This window comes from Phaenicophaeus curvirostris, chromosome 7 (genome assembly GCF_032191515.1).
Source record: "Phaenicophaeus curvirostris isolate KB17595 chromosome 7, BPBGC_Pcur_1.0, whole genome shotgun sequence".
In the NCBI taxonomy this organism is placed as follows: Eukaryota; Metazoa; Chordata; class Aves; order Cuculiformes; family Cuculidae; genus Phaenicophaeus; species Phaenicophaeus curvirostris.
Window position 1 is genome coordinate 11,570,097 of NC_091398.1, and position 18,939 is coordinate 11,589,035.

Below are 18,939 nucleotides of genomic sequence, written 5' to 3' on the forward strand. Positions count from 1 at the left end.
TCATATAGGAGGTGCTCATCTTTATAGCCCTCCTTTAAATCCATTCAAACAGCTCCATATCCTTCTTATTTTGAGGATTCCTGAACTGGACACAATACTCCAGAGGAGGTCTCACGATAGAGGAACAGAGGAGCAGAATCATCTCCCTCAACCTGCTGGCCACGCTTCTTTTGATGTGGCCCAGGATATGGTTGGCATTCTGGGCTGTGGGCACACATTGCTGGCTCGTGTCGAGCTTCTCATCAATCAGCACTCCCTTCTCTGCAGTGCTGCCCTCAACCCTAAGGACTATTACTGTAATACTACTAGCTTCTCTAGTGCCGAGTACTTGAGAAAGACGTGGATGCAGAGTACAGCACAATATATACTTAGGAGACTTGAATACAGATCAGTCTTGAGGAAGACAAAAAAAGTGCTAGACAAAAAAGCTAGATCTGTTAGTTGCACTCTCCTCTAGCAGAAACAATCTTTACTCTGAATTATTTCAGTTTTGCTGGTAATCTTATATTATTTCAAAGTTGAGAAGACCCTATGACTTGGCATTGACTCAGAAATATGTACAAAAAGCAGTAGAAATTATATTTTAAACAAGTCTGAAATTGCCTGTTAATTTCTGTTACCTAATGTTATGTTTCTTTATGAAGCTCTACCTGCAAATAGTGATCCTTCGTATATTAAGAGTTTAAATACATGCTTTGAAAACTAGTTGTGTAGGAGGCTCTGAAAGAAGCCTCTGTCTTGAGGACAGGAGTGTAACACTATGAGATCGAAAGATGCTACCTTGAGCAGTGCTCACTGAGGGAACACTGCCAGCTTCTGAAGGAGATGAGGTAGCTCTGCTAACCTGGGACTTGCACAACATATGCTTTGCAGAAGCAAAGACAGCAGTGACTGCAGTATTTTTAAAATGCTAGATATGAACCTATTTTGGGGATTTCTAAGACACAGTTTTCTCATGAAAGAAACAAAATAGAATCATAGAATAACCAGGTTGGAAGAGACCCACCAGATCATCGAGTCCAACCATTCCTATCACACACTAAACCATGCCCCTTAGCACCTCGTCCACCCGTGCCTTAAACACCTCCAGGGAACGGGACTCAACCACCTCCCTGGGTAGCCTTTTCCAGTGCCCAATGACCCTTTCTGTGAAAAATTTTTTCCTAATATCCAGCCTAAATCTCCCCTGGCGGAGCTTGAGGCCATATAGTTTCAATTGAAGGGACTGAGTTCACTATCCTTTTTCAAGATTCAATACCTGTATCATCAGCACTCAGTTTAAGAAAACTCTTTTGAAAATAAAAACAAATATTTCAGAGAAAAATAATAAAATATGTAATACACATCGCCTTCCACAGGCAGGGTCAATATCTCAGCTACCTAGTAAGCAAAGTAGTGCAACAGGCAAGTAAAGGGTGGTAGGCATCTTCAATCATTCTATCTTTGGTTGCTGAGTATTGAATTTCAGAGGGTCTTAGAAAACTCAGACCTTCTAATTGTGAACATCTGAGTAGAGAACAGTAAAAACCACTGAATGGTAAATTGTGAAAGGCCTTCTTCAGTCAAAATAAGTGTTCTTTATCCATTAAGCATACTACACAATACTATTCACAACTCTTTCTTCATAACAGGGAGGGCAGGGGGGGGTTGTTAACACAACTACATTTTCAAATCAATATTCTAACACTTCTTTATGTCTGTAAGCGGCAGTGAAGGAGGTAAGCATTCCTAAAACACGAAATTGGTAATCTGACTTTAACACTTACACTTTGGTAGCTCCTTGCCCTAATGCCACCAGTTCCAGTACATACAACAAAGCCTGTAGTTTTAACTCACCACATTCTAATTACCATATGGGAATAACTAATTATTTAGGAAGAGCAATTCTAATTCCCATAATGGAATAACACAGTAATAACATAACCAAAGAGAACCCATATAGTTATTTTTCTAAGAAAACCTCTAGTTCAAAGTGAAAACAGCTCAAGGAAATCCTGGAGAAAGAGCACAGCATCCTTTCAAAGATCAACTCATCAGGCAAACACACCTTAAATACATGTAGCAAGAAGCAGACCTGTATAAAATACTCAAAGTACTTAATATAAAAATCAGACTACCAATCAGTCTGATACCAGTGTCACATTTATTTGTGACCACTAGCTAGTGTTCACGCCTACAGGTTGGTGCTACAGGCAGCCATCATCTCAAACCTCAATAGGCTAAAAAGATGACTAGGAAAGTGAAGTCATTTGTTTTAAGTTACTCAGCTGTATCACCAGTGCTAGTCCTGGGCTGAAGTTGTAAGACCACAGCTTCATGTACTGCATCTTCAGTTACCACTGTGTACAGTAAATAAAAATCAATTCACTAGAGACAGAGCTATAGGGTCACTGAAAGTCTTCTAACACTTGCAGTATGCTTCCCTCCTCAATACTCTTTGTGCTTCACAGTAGTTTCCATCCCATCACTATGGAAAACCTTCAGTTACAGGATCCATGTTAGATACAGTATGCAGAGATGCTCACAAACTGAATAATACAGAACAAAAGGGGGTTTTACACAAATTTATTCATTAGTTTTAACAATAGTAATACATAAATCAATACCATGTCCAGCATAAGGTTGTAAAATAAAATATACTATTCTGTTAAGATTGATTTCTAGTGTGTACATTTTAAGGGCAGTTTTCATCCAAATTGGACACACTTAAAAATAATAAATAAATACAAGGCCAAAAAATGCTCACTTAATGTAAGTCCTGCTAAGAAAGACTTCAGGCTCCACATTGCTTCAAAGCACTAATCAGTACAGGTGTCTGCATACTTCCTAGACATATGCATATGTGTTGTGCTCAAGCAGCACACATTTTCTTTGCCATTCAACTCAGATCAATACATACTGGATTTCCAAATTAGACCTCCTTTTTCCTCTTAAAGCTACCATCCACCTTTCCTTTTTCTTTTGAGATTGTCTTGCCTTCCAGCTACATATCTGCACATACGAATCCTAGCAACATTATGTGCACAAAATACACTCCTATTACTACTTTTTTGGCTTGAGATCCAGACTGTGCTATCCAGTGGAACTATTTACAAAACAAATTGCTGCTCAACTCAAATAAGACTACATTGCCCTTGACAAAAAAAATACTTGGGGACAGATGGGAACATGGTATGCTCCCAGCTCTGTTAGGTTTCTGGAGCTCTCCAGACTTCAGAAGTACATCCTCTCTAGGATACCTGGTGCTTAGTGCTACAACACTAAGATTTAGGCACGCTGGGCTCTGCAGGCTTTAAGCAGGCCACAAGAAGCTGCTCTTTCAGGCGTTTCCCTGATGGCCAGGAAGACCAATACATACAGTGGCATTCAGATGTTCAAAGTGCAGTATAGAGGTAATCAGTAATATTTGGGCTACCTTTATTTATACTAAGCAGTATTAAAGTCTGGTCCAAATTTAGATTAGATACACATAAGAATGTATTTGGCAAATCAGAGGTATTTTATTTACTAGCATACTCATATAGACTATCCTTTGGACATATTTACTCTACAAATCTAGGTAAGTTTTATTGTCTTCTGACTTTTAAATTCTGCTGATGGTAAAATTCCCTTTTCCTTAAAAGTTACTCAGGACTGCGTCACAAATTTTAAAACTACTCTATTTTATTGTATCAAAAAACCCCACCCAAAAGCGTGGTCAAAGTATAAACATTTATAAATCTAGTGAAAACATCCCTGAGAAACTTTCAGTAAGGTAGCAATATAGATCAGTTTTGGTCCATTAGAGGAGAAAAATTGTTACATTCAGTTATGCAATACTGAGGGCTACAGGTGCATTGGTTGTATATAGGATTCCCATTCATTCACTTTCACACCTTTTACAAAATACTGGATCTGAGACAAAATTCAATAGAGGTTTATGGGTTTCTTTGGGTTTTTTTACATTCTATTTAGTTTGACATACAATATAATCATTACAAATTTTAACATGAATGGCTTAGATTCAGCCCTAGTTTAATGCCTTTAACTTCAATGGAGTTCACACACTTACATTGCAGGGCTGAAATCTGGTAACAGACAACTGTTTGAAGGACAGTACCTAAAATTAAAAACCTTCCAAGTTTTAGAGGATACTTTTCACAAGTTACTGACGAATGCTTTTGCATACTACTTATTTTGCAAACATTTTACAAAGATTTAAGTTTAGAAGTCATACTATCATGCCATAGGAAAACTCAGAACACCACTGGGTTCAACTCTACTGAGAAAGCAAAGTGCATAGAGTAGTTTCCACAGACGTGCACATATAGTTAATGTGTTAGTACTTGCACAGAGTGAAAAAAATGCAAGAACTTGTTGAAAATCAGAGGGCTATATCATTCTTCATTGCTTTGAAGTTTCTTTAGAGAGCCACAGTCCAGTTTCTTACTGTTTTAGCGGTATTTTAGAATCAACTAATTCAAAATTCACATACATGTAAAAAAGATAAATGCAAGTAATCCACTTTTTTTTTTACTTTTGCCTGGAATACAAGTAATTTTTCAACATATAAGGGTTTAATAGGGTTTCTAAAAGCAACAGCATTTGAAAATAAACTAAAGCTGCTTGTATTCTGAGGCAAAACCTTCTTTTTGTACCAGTACTCCTGACCTTAGCACTTTCTGCTACATCAAATCTGACCAGACCCACCATCTGCAAGTAAAAAAAAAAAAAGCCATGCTTCATAATATTCCATCAATAGGTCTGCTAAAATGAAACTATGTTTTACTTTATGAAGTGCAACAGTGTAATACAATATCTTGTACCTAGCACTCATCTAATTTGTAAGGAAACATGCAAAAAAATTACAAGAGTGTTTCTGTAAAGTTAAACCAAAACAGATAAAATACTAAAAAGGTATTTTGGGAAAACATCTGAACTTAAAAGTCTGCTTCAGGAAACCAAGAAGGATGTTTATAGCAGTCTGAAAAGATAGGGGAGCAGAACTGTTCATGTAATAGAAACAGCAAACCCACAGAACCAAACACTATATATCAAGTTATCCTGAAGCAACTAAAACCCCTTTCCTGTTTTGTTCAATAAGCACAAGAATTGTTCAGAATTCATGAACAAATTGGGTGTGTATAACCACTAAACAGTATCAACTGGGTCAGCAACAGAAATTCAACATTATTTCTGTGATCGAATACTAGTTGTATGACTTTTGAGGTTCCTTTGAAATATCAGCTATCAAGATCCAACCAGGCTGTCCTCCACCAAAACAAAAATTTTTACAGGGTCACTATAAGACAAATTTTAGCTCTCTTAGGACAGCATTCTGTAACAGCTATGTTATGCATTCAACTCTAGAGAAACACCTTAGGCAGGGTCACAAAAGGTAGTATATATGTTTAGCCATATTTGTGTAGCAAGTTAGTAAGAGAAGTGGATCCTTTCAGACAGTAGTTGTATTACCAGGTGGTGAACTGTCACAGACAGCTTTGGGATCAGGAGTGCAACAAACAAAAAGCTGTTTTCCCAGGCTTTTTTGAGCAAATCTGAAGTACATTGTGTGGCCCATTGCAACAAAAGACACAGAAATAAGCACCAATAAGCCAAAAGATTCAGGGTTTGGGGCCAAGATGACCATGATGAAGTGCAGCAAATCAAGAAGATAATTCATGGAGTTTTGGACACCGTTTATGATGCCTCTTTCAGATTCTACCACATTTTCTTGGAGCAACTGTGTGACAGTCAAATCAAAGGACCAAAGGCCTATGGAGAGGGGGAAAAAAAAAGTTATCCAAACAACTAGGCTTCTCATGGTAAGTTTTCATTATTGGCACAATTAATATTTGCAAACACTCACTTCTGCCAAAAATGCGCAGGACAAGCTAGCTGCTTGTCAGACTAGAAAGGATTTCATACTGACAGTCAAGAGCAATTTACCTTCCCTTTACTAATATTACCTAAAACAATACACACAACCTGACACATTAACATGGTTTTGCTCATTTGTTCCTTATTTAAATAGCTGGCTCACAGCTATTTCTGGAACATTGATACTAGCTACAGTTTCTAAGTTTTATAAAAGGTGTTTGCAAAAAAACCCAAACCAACACATTTTAAACTATGCATAATTTAAAAGTCAGTTAACACTAGCTTCTGTTTTAATCCATTAATGATTCAGTTTTAAGCTTCTTGCAAAGAAACTTAATATATGTGAATCTAGCTTTCTTGTTTGATATTCAGCAAAGGCTGCAGAAATTAACAGTACAAAAATTCTGCGGATGAGAATTACTGCTCATTACATTTGTGTATTTGCCTCCTCTGTTGACAGATACTAATACTAAGCTAACCAGTAATTCCTCAAAAACCATCATCCAAAACAAAGCTCTGTTCCAAATTCCCTTGCTGGTTACAAGTTTAAAGGTTAGACAATTTATTTCATTAATGGATTAATTTTGGAAACTGCCAAGTTTGAAAGTTCTCACAGAAGACATGTTTAGTTCTGTTACCTATTAACAAAGAGTATTATTTGGTTGTGAAGGAAGATAATTTAGAGATGAGCATTACAAAAAACAAGTTACATTCATCTCCAAGTGTGGCAACTTTTCTCCTGTTAGTGAGATACAGGATACGCAAGAAATTAGTACTGCATTCTCTGCACTGGCAATACTATCACAAGATCATTTGATTTTTATATGAAATGTAATGAATTAGCCTTAGAAATGTGATATAACACTTCAACTGTAGCCTACAAATCTAAACACAAATTTGTATTTAGTTAGTGGGCACTGCAATTTCTGGAATTAAAAGCTGTAATAGATTCAATTTTAGAAGATATAATACTTACCAACTCTAGCAGCAATGACTCCTGCAAACAGGAAACTAACAGAGATTAAAGGCACAGGCTCAGGACTCATCTCTGGGTCACTGTTAGCAGGAATAGTAGACCCGTTAAACAAGCTGGGCATTCCAGTTGCAAAAACCATCTCAGACTTATCTTCTGGAGATGCTATAGTAGGCAACGGTTCACTTTCAAACAGCCTGGCACTGATGTCAGCAAACGGGGAGACAGTTAAATCCATAGGACTTCCAGGCATGAACACAGAAATGGCACATAAGACCAGGCAAGAAAACTGAGCAACTCCAGAAATAAGGCCTGTGCGAACCAGGCCACACTTGCGACGAAGCCAAGTGAAAGCTACTGTTCCCATGATTCCAGTGACTGCCGAAGCACCCATTAGAAGGCTCAGCAGAGAGCCACTCAGACCCTGAGTGTATGCATAGCCTGTAGTAATACAATCAAAGCCTAGAACAGTCATATACAGAAATGCAAGACCCATGCCTGCAAGAAACACTGGCTGGTTGTAGTATGCAACCCATCCATCACGAAACGTGGTAAAAGGCTCAGCAATCCGGGCAGTGCAGCTGATTTCCTTCTCCTGTTGGGGCTCAAAGCCAGTTACATCTTTCTCAACAATTAACTGCACTCCTTCAGAGGGTTTCACGTCAGTCTCTGTAAACAAAAATGTAGCTGTTAGATACACTCCTGCCTGGGAAGTGCAGAGTGTAAACTGCAGGACAATTGTCAGCAGTAAGTTCACTGCTGCAGAAGTGCATCGGTTAAATTCTGCACTCAACCTTCCTCTGATTACTTAAATGTTTTAAAGTGCCCTTACACCCAGACTGTGCATTAATATCATGTAAAGTTCATCCCTATCAATTTGAACACCTGCTTATTAAAGCTGTGGTAGGACAAAGCATATTCTGCTTCTTTTCAATAAGCTTGTGACTGAATACTCCATTTCCAGAAAGAAATGAGTGCCAATGTTAGCTGGCATTTTAACTTAGCTTTGTATGTTTAAATGCACTGACCACAGGAAGTAGGGAATACTTAAACATCTGTCAACATCTCATTGTCATGGCAGAAAAGCCAAGGCAGAGAAGCTTGTTGAAGCCTACCAAAGTCAAAAGCTTTCAAAACTTGACTTAATATCAGACCATGCTTTTCTACAACTCCATTTTCACTCTAATATAGGAGAGAGTCACGTCCACTGCTCACAAACAACAATAAACAAACAAAAAAACTCGCACAAACAGAAAGCCTCACAGCAGTATTTAGCATTTAGATTCATAATGCAGACAGAAACTATAAGAACAAGCAGTTCTTACAAGATGCCCAAGTAGTGTTTTCTTCCTGTCATGTCTGAGAAACTCCACAAACAGCAAATGAGAAAGTATTTCTTTTCAAATGCAACTTTTCAAAATGCAAGTCTTCTACCGAAATTAGAATACTGCAATGGCAAAGATTAAGAGATTGCCTACATATCAACATTTGCCAAATGCTTCATTCTTGAGGAGCATTCAAGAGCCAGTTCCAAAGCTATAGACCTTTCTACACTCTCTTTCTTGCTCCCCTATCCTAGGGTGCCATCAGCTTAGCCCAATAGCTCACTGGACCACCAATTGCCAAAATTATTCTTCTGGCTGGGAAGATGAGTCTTTTCAGCACTTTTAACAACAGCATCCTATCTCCCTACATATTGAGCAATGAAAAGATTGCTAGACAGCTTTTAAAGAGAAAACAGGCATTGTTTATCTTTTTAAAAAAAAAAAAAAAAAACAAACAGACAACATGTAGCTGGGACCCCATATTAAGCTTTCAGAAGTATTCACATACTGCTGCATTGAAAACTAGAAAATGTTTAAGTTTTGTATTCCAGTTTTTGATGTTTCAGATACTCCATAACAAAGAGTGCTTGTGAAAACTTTAATTTTTGATATTAAAAATGTCTAAAGTAACGTTAATACCAATTTTAAGGTTGATTATCATCATAGCCATCTGCACTGCAAATTCCCATTTTTGAGCTTGGCCAAGGAAGTAGAGTAGAAGTTCAAAGTAGATTATTTTTCTCCACCGTTTCCTGCAGCATGTGGGACTCACTGAGGTATTACCATCCATTCTACAGCCTCCTGAAAGCCTGCAAGTACTATGCATAAGCAGAGATGACTTTGCAAGAAAGAGTCCTACACAGGCTGTTTTGCTTGTAAACACTATGGACCAAAGGGTTTTGTCAGATTATTAGCTGTGGTATAGATGGATAGGAGCATTCCTTACAATCAGCCCTAAATAATTAGTCCTTTAGAGTAAGTCTGTGCTCTGTTAAAAGGATAGAACTCCTTCTTTGGCTGCATTTTATGGGATTCCTCAAATAGCTGCAAAGTATTGTTATTTAGATTAGTCTCCGTTATCTATACCTAAAACCTTCAAGCTAAGAGTAGGCTCAAAGCAATGTCTGTAGAAGACAAATCAACACTTCAGTTTTTCAGATACAGTGAATATACTGTGAATTTAAACAATGACTTGTGTTTTCAATACCTTTCTTTACATTCAGCTGTTTCAGTTCTGATTCTTCAACTTTTGCAGATTTCAGAGCCAGAGTAGGGGTTTTCTGATAAACCTTCCAGAGCAGCAGATATTCCACACACATTGACATCAGGTTCCAGCCAGAAATGAATCCACAGCCAATCATTGGGGAGCCAAATGTCATTATCTGACCAACTGCCATTGGGGCCAAGATATTGGTCAACTGATCAATTCTTCTTATAGTGGCATTCATATCTGTCAGAAATGATTTGAAGATATGAAGTAATTGCTTAACAGTTAGAATGAGATATATGCTAACATAACTGAGGATTGCAGATGTATATGCATCAAGCTAAGAAGTCTTTTTCCAGCTGTAAGTGATTCCAGAAGGAACAAGAATGCTAAGCAGATGCACCCTTAGCATTCCAATGTTTAAATTTACTGTGATCAACCAAGGTATTTGTAAGCCAAATGCCTACTCCCACAGGTTTTGCTTGCTTGAGGTCTTCCAGGTTGTATATACAGCAGAAGTGTATTCCTGCAGGTAAAACTGCTAATCAAGAGATGAGATTACCCCTACACCCTAGTGACATTATAGACCCCTAGGCCTCTCTAACACTCAAACTTAGCATGCGCAACTCCAGACATTAACAGAAATCTTGTATGGTAGAAATCTTTCCTGTAAGGATAATTTTAACTACTATCTCCCAATACTGGACCGTATATTTTTTAATCTCATCCATTTACTTCTAATAACCAGTGACCATATACCCATCATAACAGCAGACCTTTGAAACGGCTTTAAATTTCCTTATCGAGTCACACTAGTTGATGTCAGTTGTAGGCATTCTCAGATCTTACTGAGCAAAGTCCTCACTCCTTTCTGCTCCACACTTTGATGTTTCTTTCATTCTCCACATGATCGTATATTCCTTTATCTGGCAGGGGATCTCTTGCCCTCCCCAGTCTCATCCACTTTAGAGTCATTACATCCTTGGGCTCCTGGAAGTTTCCAGTTAATGGCGTCACCATTTCAATCCTGAAAGTCCCTCAATAGTCTTGCAAATCAGGGCTTCAGGCTGATTACAAATACATTTCAAATCCATTTTAGAGTCCTATCATGAAATTAGAGCTTTTGAAGGGCAAGTGAAGCAATATGCCAGTATGAAGCTGCTTTTCTGAATCTGTAGAGAACTACTCCTTGCATTCCAATAAAGTTTTAGGTTATTCTATTTAGAATACAAAGTCAACTCAGCATTAACTATGATTAATTAAAATAAGTTAAGATACTTGCATAACATTTGGCTTTAGAAATTCAAAGAACTAAGCTTTGTGGTTTTGACTTATTGGAGGTAGGCTAATATTTCTACTCAGGCAAGGTACAAAGTAAGAGTAAATGGAAAAAAAAAAAAAAGACAATGAATAAGGGGAAGCCAAGGCAATTTATTTTCCTATTCTACTAATTTAATTAAGGCTCCTCTTTGAGGAAATGTAACAGTGCAGAGATGGATGACAGCATTTGCTGTGAAAACAATGCTGGAGTTTAATTTTGAGTTAAGGAATTTCAACAGCCTCCAAGTTAGATTATGTTTAAACATACAACCCTATTCAGTCTAGGAGAGATCCTTTCAACAGATCTATCAAAGTAAGGTGCTTAGTTCAGTGGGGTTTTTTTTTGGGGGGGGGGGGGGCTGCTTTTTTGGGGGGTGGGGCTGGTCGTTTCTTGGGGGAGTTGTTCATGGGGGGGGCCATTGGGGGGGTGGTGCGTTTTTTAAATAGAGTTGCATGAGAATTTAGAGTAACCTCTTGCCTGATTTTTCAATACAGGTTATAAGTGGTCACACAATTCTGACCAAGATGATGAAGCAGTAGAGATGGAGAACTGCCTCCCACGGAGCAGTTCTACGCAGGTGTGGTCTGTACCTTATCTCCTGTGTAGTAAGTATTACAAGGATTGGGGAGGTGATTTGCTTAAGATCTGACACAAGAAAAAAGATTAATGAGAATCATTGGAACTTTAAGGCTTTTACAGACAGGGGATATTTTTCTACTTGTGATTCACATGTATAAAGTGCATCTGTACTGCTACTCTACAAAAGGCATGACCTAGAAAGGCACTGCAAGGTCAAAATAAGCCTGTGGTGAGAAATTTGCCTACTGGGAAATGAAAGCAAGACACTTCTCATGCATCTGATTAAGAACTAGCCTCTCCTGGATGAGATGGGGAAATAGGACTCCTTCAGTTGCAATAAACATCAAGAATAAATCTGCAATATAGGATTTGAATCTTTTAAAGGACTCTGGCATGTAAATTTTATGGGCAATTTAGGCAGCTTCATACAAAACTAGACTCCAGAAACTGAAATACTGTCTAGGCCTGAGGTATCTAACCTCCCGAACTGTCAGACTTAAAACTTTAGTCCCAGAGCTACTTTAGCGATCTATACCTTGACAAAGTTAAGTTGCTCTGTGCTTTATCTGCACTTCAGTATCAATTCCTCTATATGTCAGGCTTAAGTCCCCTTGAAGGGTTGACTCAGAGCCCATACAGCCTGCTCAAGTTCATAGCAAAAAATGCTGCTTCCCACACCGTTACAATCAGAGCAACAGCACAGCCAAAGATCAATCATACGACCCCTGGTGGGAATAGCCTTGTGGCTAGAAGTATGCCCCCAGCAAAGGGGAGTCAGGTTCAATGCATACTGGGATGCATCCAGGATCCCAAATAACTTCTCATATACAAGTAATGTCATGACCACCCAGCTGCAGTAGGATTTGAATCAGAATTCATTCTCTCTCCTAATAACGCCATGTCACTGTACAAGAAAGAGGGGAAAAGAAAAAACATTTAGCAGGTGAAAAAAGATTAAGTCTGTAATCTAATACAAAAGGTATTATATGCCAAAGAACACAGAGCTTTCAGTTCCAGCTGAAGAAAAGCATTCACAGCTCCAAGTTAGATGTTTAATGCTACAGAAGTGCATGGTTTCAAATGTATCTGTATGTACAGTATTTCCAACCGGTAATTTCCTGGATTCACCTACTTTACTGTTCTGGATTTCATTCTCATGTACCTCTCTTTGATCCCTATGTGAGGAGCCTAGTTACCCAGCAGTTTTCTGTTTCATTCCAGGGACCTAAAAATTAAGTATTGCAACATTTGGCTTTAGGTGCCTGCAAGTTAAATAGCTTTTCTATTAAACATTGGTTATTTGATTTAAGAGCCTGGTGCATGTTTATTTGTTCAGCAAGAATAAAGTTTTCTGACAAAGCTGCAGTAGTACTAAAAGGAGGATAAAACAACTTTAGGGATGCCTAACTGAATTGTAATCACAAACAGTGATCTCTAATCTCAGTAAGTGTAGCCCAGAGCAGGGAGGAGGAAAATAAAAGCTGCCCTTTTTACCTGCTGTTTTCTCATAATATCTGTAACTCAAAGATGTGGTGACCTCTAAAACTAGTTGAAAATGAAGTTCGGAAAGTAAGATCTTGAAGATATTATAAAGGCAACATATTTCACCTGCCAGTTTGCTTCTGTCTTCCCCTGCAACCACAACAATCCAGTCCCTCTGAATTGTTATCGCTGTGGCAGTGCTGGCCAAATTGGCAATATTTGCTATTGTGATAACCAGGATATAGCACACCGTCTAGAGAAATAGGGGGGAAAAAAAGTTAAGATGAGAAAATTGATGAAAGGATATCTCTATTCCTACCCTGTACAACCAGAAAAGACACTTTTACATTTGAATCCATACATTTTAGTGTTATTCTCCAGACAAAACAAGATCAAGTCTACTTTACAATTCCTGACAGAAAACAATCATCTCTGTTTACCCAACTAGCTCAAAGTTTCATTTGCCAGTTTTAGCTCACAGGAACATCTAAACAGACTTGTGAGAAAGAAAACCAATTCATCTGTCTCCCATACTCCCCAAAGTTTCTTCGGAAGGTAATTACTTATTAATAAGTTGAAGCACTCACAAGAAGCCATCCATGGTATAAGGTCAAAAGCTGTGCCTTAAACAAGAAGACAATCATCAGAATAATACCACACAGGATGACAGATGCATTCTGTACAATCAAGGATGTCTGGGCCACTGTTGTAAATCAAAACAAAAAGCAACAGTTATGAATGTAAGAATGAGCTTAAGTTGGTTATAATTAAGGAACATGCATAGATTCTCTGAATATTTTTATTTTCCTATTCTCCCCCAAAAATATAAGTGGTAAAACTATACTTCATATTAGATTTTTAATTTTTCCATTGTCTCAAAGAAACAAATCAATGTCTGATGTAACTTCATAGCTCTTAATAATTCAGAGTTCATAATCCACAGCTCAAGTACATATTTTCCCAATCAAAAGCCAAATTGCACCAATTTAAACAATGACACTATTTTTAATGGCATAAAACCAAGACTTGGCTTGAGTCTCTAAAATTAACCTTCAATACACCATGGAAGTGATGCTATTTTGTAAACTCTTGGAAAGCAAAAATGTTTATGAAGAACTTGATGTCATGTTATTTATAAAACAGACTAGAGCATTTATTTTACATACGTATAATGCAAATGCAGTGTGCATTTACACTTAAGTGGAATATGTTTGTATCCAGACAGAAGACAACAAATTACATGAGTGTATTTTCATATTAAGCTGTAAAGAACTTGGTCTGTAGTCTTTACAGTTAAGTGCTTTTTACCTTTTGCATTTCTGCACATACTGTAGAGGTTTAGCCTTAGTGGACACACCACAACACAAAACTATTTTCCCTATCTTTAGACACTATCTTTGTATAATCATTACTACTCAAACACTACCCTTCCTAATAAAAAACCTGAGCAAGCCCTATTCTCAGAATTGACTTAACAACTTAATCTTTTTACATTAATTTGATCCATCCTTAAGTAAATAACCTGCTCTAGGCATCTAACCTTTGAGCCTGGAGTTCTTGTCCACCCAGTCTCCAATAATGGCTCCCAGGAGAAGAACTGATCCCGCCACAACCAGTCCATAGACTGCAGTCAGGAGTAAGCTGTTTCCATAAAGTTCAACCAGGAATACAGACACAGCAAAATGCCACATACGATCTCCCTTTAAAAGTAACAGAGTACACAAACAACATTACTATTTTTACTTTGGAAGCACACAAGCTTACTATGTTACTAATACTTTGACCAAACCTGTAAAATAAAGGTTTGCTGTACATGCAGGGGTAGGGTGTAGAGGCCTTTTTGTTTAGTTGGGGTTTTTTTGTTTTGTTTTTCTGTTTTGTTTTTTAAGGCTTAGGGTGGTGGGGACTTTTTATTTTGGGGGTTGGCTTTTTTTTTCTTTTTGACAACAACCCATCAGTATTGATTTTATCTCAGTATCACCAAGATCATCTGTCCCGATCAAGTACAACATTGCAGCTTGGAATATCACATAAAAAATTCCAGGTATTTTCCATTATAATATTACAGGACAAAGTCTGTTACCAGTCGCATCCAAAAACCCCAGTAAGCTTACAAAGATTGCCAAGCACAGGTCAAATATTAGCAGCAGATTTATTGATTACAGACACTGTTTAAATATTTTTTCAAAACAGAGGTTGTTCTTAGATGATTAAAGCTTAAATGCTGCTTTGAAAAACAGGAGCCAGTCAGGTCAAAGCAAATCATACTGCAATTTGGTATAGACATGGCTAAATCAAGGAAGGTGAATTCCTGAATATTAACTGAAGCTTCTGGAATCAATGGACTTCAGCTCTTTTTAATAATGTTAAGCATCAGCACATTACCTAGAGGCAGAATAACAGAGCTACTTGTAAGCCCATTGCTAATTCAATCTAGTTAGCCTACTGCTAGTTCAACCTTTTCACATTGTAACACCACTTAAGGCAGCTATAAAAAAGAAGCCCAAAATGCTAAACATGTTCCAGTGAAGTAATCTTCATAGTATTCAGAACACTTACTTTTGCTATCAAACTGGCAAAGCAGAGAAGTAGAAATCATTCATACTATTCTAGGGCACACTGTTTAATAAGGGTCCCTAATGTTAGTCTCTTGTAAACAAAACATGAAACTTATTCTGCTGCCTTATCTAAAATAAGCAATTGCTATGTGATACATCAAATAGTACAAATTTCTAAGGACTTCAAATATTCAAAAGGGCAGGAGAAGGTGTAACAAAAGCACTTCTAAAAAGCAGTCTGCCAAATCTGACATATACAACACAGAACCAGGAGAGACATAAAAGCATGCTGCTTGGAGGGTCAAAATAACTGGAATTTGAGTAAAGTCTTAAATGTAGCATAGGCACACAAAGGAATTCATATTAACATTACTGAAGTTCTCTGAAAGAGGTTTCTTCAAACATCACAATGTGTAAACATTCATATTTGTTTCCTTAACCACAGCCAGATAAATAATTACATCCCAATCACATAAGAAAATTTTATGCTGTTAAAGAAAAAACTCTGGGTATTGAGTTTTCTTAACAAAATCAATGAAAAAATGCAAATATGCACATATCTGGCTTACATGTGTCCTCCCATATATCATAAACCAATTTTAACTCTCCAGAGACACCTAACATCTCCTGTAAAACGTTACACTTCTATTCCACAGTTAGTAGAATAATATAGAAAGTATTACAGCAATGAAAACACAGGGATATAATGTCCCAAGTCTATCATTCATTTAAACTTAATATGATCCAAGGAACCTCTTTACTGGATTTCACTTAAAACACATGCATGTGGAAAAACTAAGTTTTGATTAGCCTGGGTAACGCTTTATTAAGCTAGAAAAATGAGCCAGAACATACTTCCACACTAAAATATCCTAATAGAAGTTTGGGTTTCTTTTTTTTTATGCAGAGATGTTTCAGTAACCAAATTCTGACAAGTTGAAAAAGTCATTTTAAAATAAGATCAAAATATGTGAAAGTCAGTGGCAGCCACTATTGTCAGAGTGAAAAATCCTGATCTCACTTGAAACTCACAGGAAGATTCCTTAGATTACAGTGAGACCATAATTTTGCTATACAATTCATTTAAGGAGCTTGTGAACTCTGTTCAACTTTATCCAACACATATACTAAGAATATTTTGATCAGCCCAATTCACGCACACATTTTGAGGGGTGACTAAAGCTGTTCAAATCTGCAATTATGAGTCTTTTATAAGAAATAAAAACCATGAAAAGCAAGTAAAATAAAATAGTATCGCAGAACAGCATTAGTGATTTAGAGATGTGAAGCAGATATGTAATTTCAAGCTATCTACTGAAATTTAAACATATTGCCTTCAGAAACGGACAAAGCCTTGATCATACATACTTAATCCCACTTTAAAATGTCTCAAATTGTACATTTCAACTCTTAAATAAGTACAGTTTAGCCTCACCATCTTTTTAAAGACGGTTCTTGCACTTCTGTCATAATTATCCTTATAGTCCTCTCAGACTGAAGATCTCAGCACCGAAGCCCTCAACTTAAGCAGTAGCCAGGCTACTACCTACTCTCTAGGGCCATCAAGCATTAGGCCTGGCACCAACAAGGAACCCAGTTCATGCATTTAACATTGAGTGAGACAGCAATGAATCAAAGACAACAGCAAGTGCAGGAGTCTGAGACTCCAGTCCAGTCTGGTAAGATCATCAAGGCCAAGCACACAGCCAAATGATTTACTGAACAAGATCCTAAGACATAGTCTAGACTTTGTTCAAATCTGAACATTTGTGGAGATGTGACGTGTTTAATCATTTACAGCTTCTCTCTGTATTTGGGAATGGCTTAGTAACACAAAAACCAATTAGTTCTCTCAATATCAGGTTGTGTATTGTGGGCATTGCCATTTTAGAACACAGACAACATACTACTTTGAGTTCTGAAGATTAAAGTGCTTATTGTTCCCAGTAGCAAAAACATTCTGACTACAAGAGCACTAAAGCTTAGGAGATAAAAGAAGTACAGCCCTGCATCCTGTTCTGTCAGAATAAGGCTCTATTTCTGTTTCAGTAGGGATGGTTGGGGTTTTTTGAGTCATGATTTTCATCACAAAAGAAAACACACTGGAAAAGGGAGTATCCTGTTAATATTGCCAAACACAGGAATAGACATCTTGCATCTTAGTGTTTCTTTTAGTATGCAACATTGTTTTCAAACTCTGCTTTGTCACCTTTACTCAGGCACTCAGGGTGGTCCCCATGCCAACCTTTGAAGCAGGGTCAGCCAAATTGCCAGTTTGGCACTTTGTGGGCATTACTGACAAAAAATGCTGCTGGTAACAACCCTGATCTCTGAAAAACACTGAACTAAAGAGAAACATCATCACCAAGCTCCTTCAATAACATTAATAATTACTAAAATATTGTACTTGTTTAAAAAAAAGCAGCTGATAACCCCTCCAAACCTTCGTCCATTAGTGGAAACATAAGTTTGACCTTTTGTTTTAGTGAAAGCAAGGAGCTGCCCGAGTTAGGCACACAGTGTTGTATATCAGCCATTTGTTAATGCTACCCAAAGCACACATTAAACCAGTCCAAATCCAGGACTAAAGATAAAGCAGGGAATATTAGCAGGGGGGAAGCCTTTGTCTTCTTTCAAACCAAGCCATTTGGATGAAGACTTACGATTGCACTAAGAAACAGATATATTCTTAATGTTATTATATAAAATAGAACTGGAGCAACCGTTGTTAGGGTCTATCTTAAGATGTTTTCAGTACCTGTCAACTGAGTAAAAACTGGCGTTCTATATTACTTCAGTACAAAAAGAAAGCATTTCAGAAGGCACACGTTGTGACAGAAAGAAACACCTCCCGTCACCACCCGCACAGGCAGCGATGGGTCCGTGTCAAACATCGAAGTCTCCCCAGGGCCAAGCGCAGCGCGGAGAGGAGCCCCCGCCTGCCCCGGCGCTCGTTGGGGCCGCGGCGCCGCACTCACCCAGGTGGACAGCGCGTGCCCCAGGTACAGCAGGAACTTCGCGGAGGTTAAGTAGGAGGCCGCGGACCCTAAATGGGAGAGAAGAGACAGAGGCTAGGGCGGGGCGGAGCCGAGCCGAGCCGAGCCGAGCGCCGGGCGCCCGGCGCCCCGGGACCCCGCACTGACCGCAGCGGCGCCGCTCCGCGCCTCGCGCCATGCCGAGCCGAGCCCTGCCGCCGCGCCGCACCGGCCCCGACTTAGCCAGCACTGTGGCTGAAGTCGGAAAGCTGGAGCCGTAGGGGCCGCGAAGGACCGAGCGCCGCACGCCCGGCTGCGAGAGCGTGGGGGCGCGCCGGGCACGGCGCTTTGTACCGGTGGCGGGAACCGCCCCCTCAAGCCGCGCGCGGCGCCCCGCCCCGTGAGGCCACGCCCCCCCGAGCACGCCCCCCGCGCGCTGCTCACATCCCCCCACCCCCGCACCGCCCCCTCCGCACGGCGGGGAGCCCCACGTGGCCACGCCCCCCCGCACGGCTTCCCCCGCACGGCCCCCCCCTTCGCGAGGCCCCGCCCCTTCGCGAGGCTCCCGCCCGCGGGCTCCGGGCCGGAGGCGGTCGCGATTTCCGCGGCTTTTCCTGCTTTAAGCAGTGGGAAATTCTCGAAGGTTCAAATCCAGCGAGA

General features: G+C 39.1%; 1 protein-coding gene across 1 annotated transcript; it reads right to left on the reverse strand.

Moving 5' to 3' along the window:
* Positions 1–2,549: 2,549 nt before the first annotated feature.
* SLC40A1 (solute carrier family 40 member 1) lies at positions 2,550–18,493 on the reverse strand. Its single transcript, XM_069860847.1, has 8 exons — positions 18,448–18,493; positions 18,283–18,350; positions 14,287–14,446; positions 13,334–13,449; positions 12,873–12,999; positions 9,365–9,607; positions 6,836–7,501; positions 2,550–5,754 (listed from the first exon to the last, which is right to left on the reverse strand). The coding sequence occupies exons 1-8, from the start codon at positions 18,476–18,478 to the stop codon at positions 5,435–5,437; spliced, it is 1,731 nt and encodes a 576-aa protein (XP_069716948.1). The 5' UTR covers positions 18,479–18,493; the 3' UTR covers positions 2,550–5,434.
* Between the last annotated feature and the right edge of the window lie 446 nt (positions 18,494–18,939).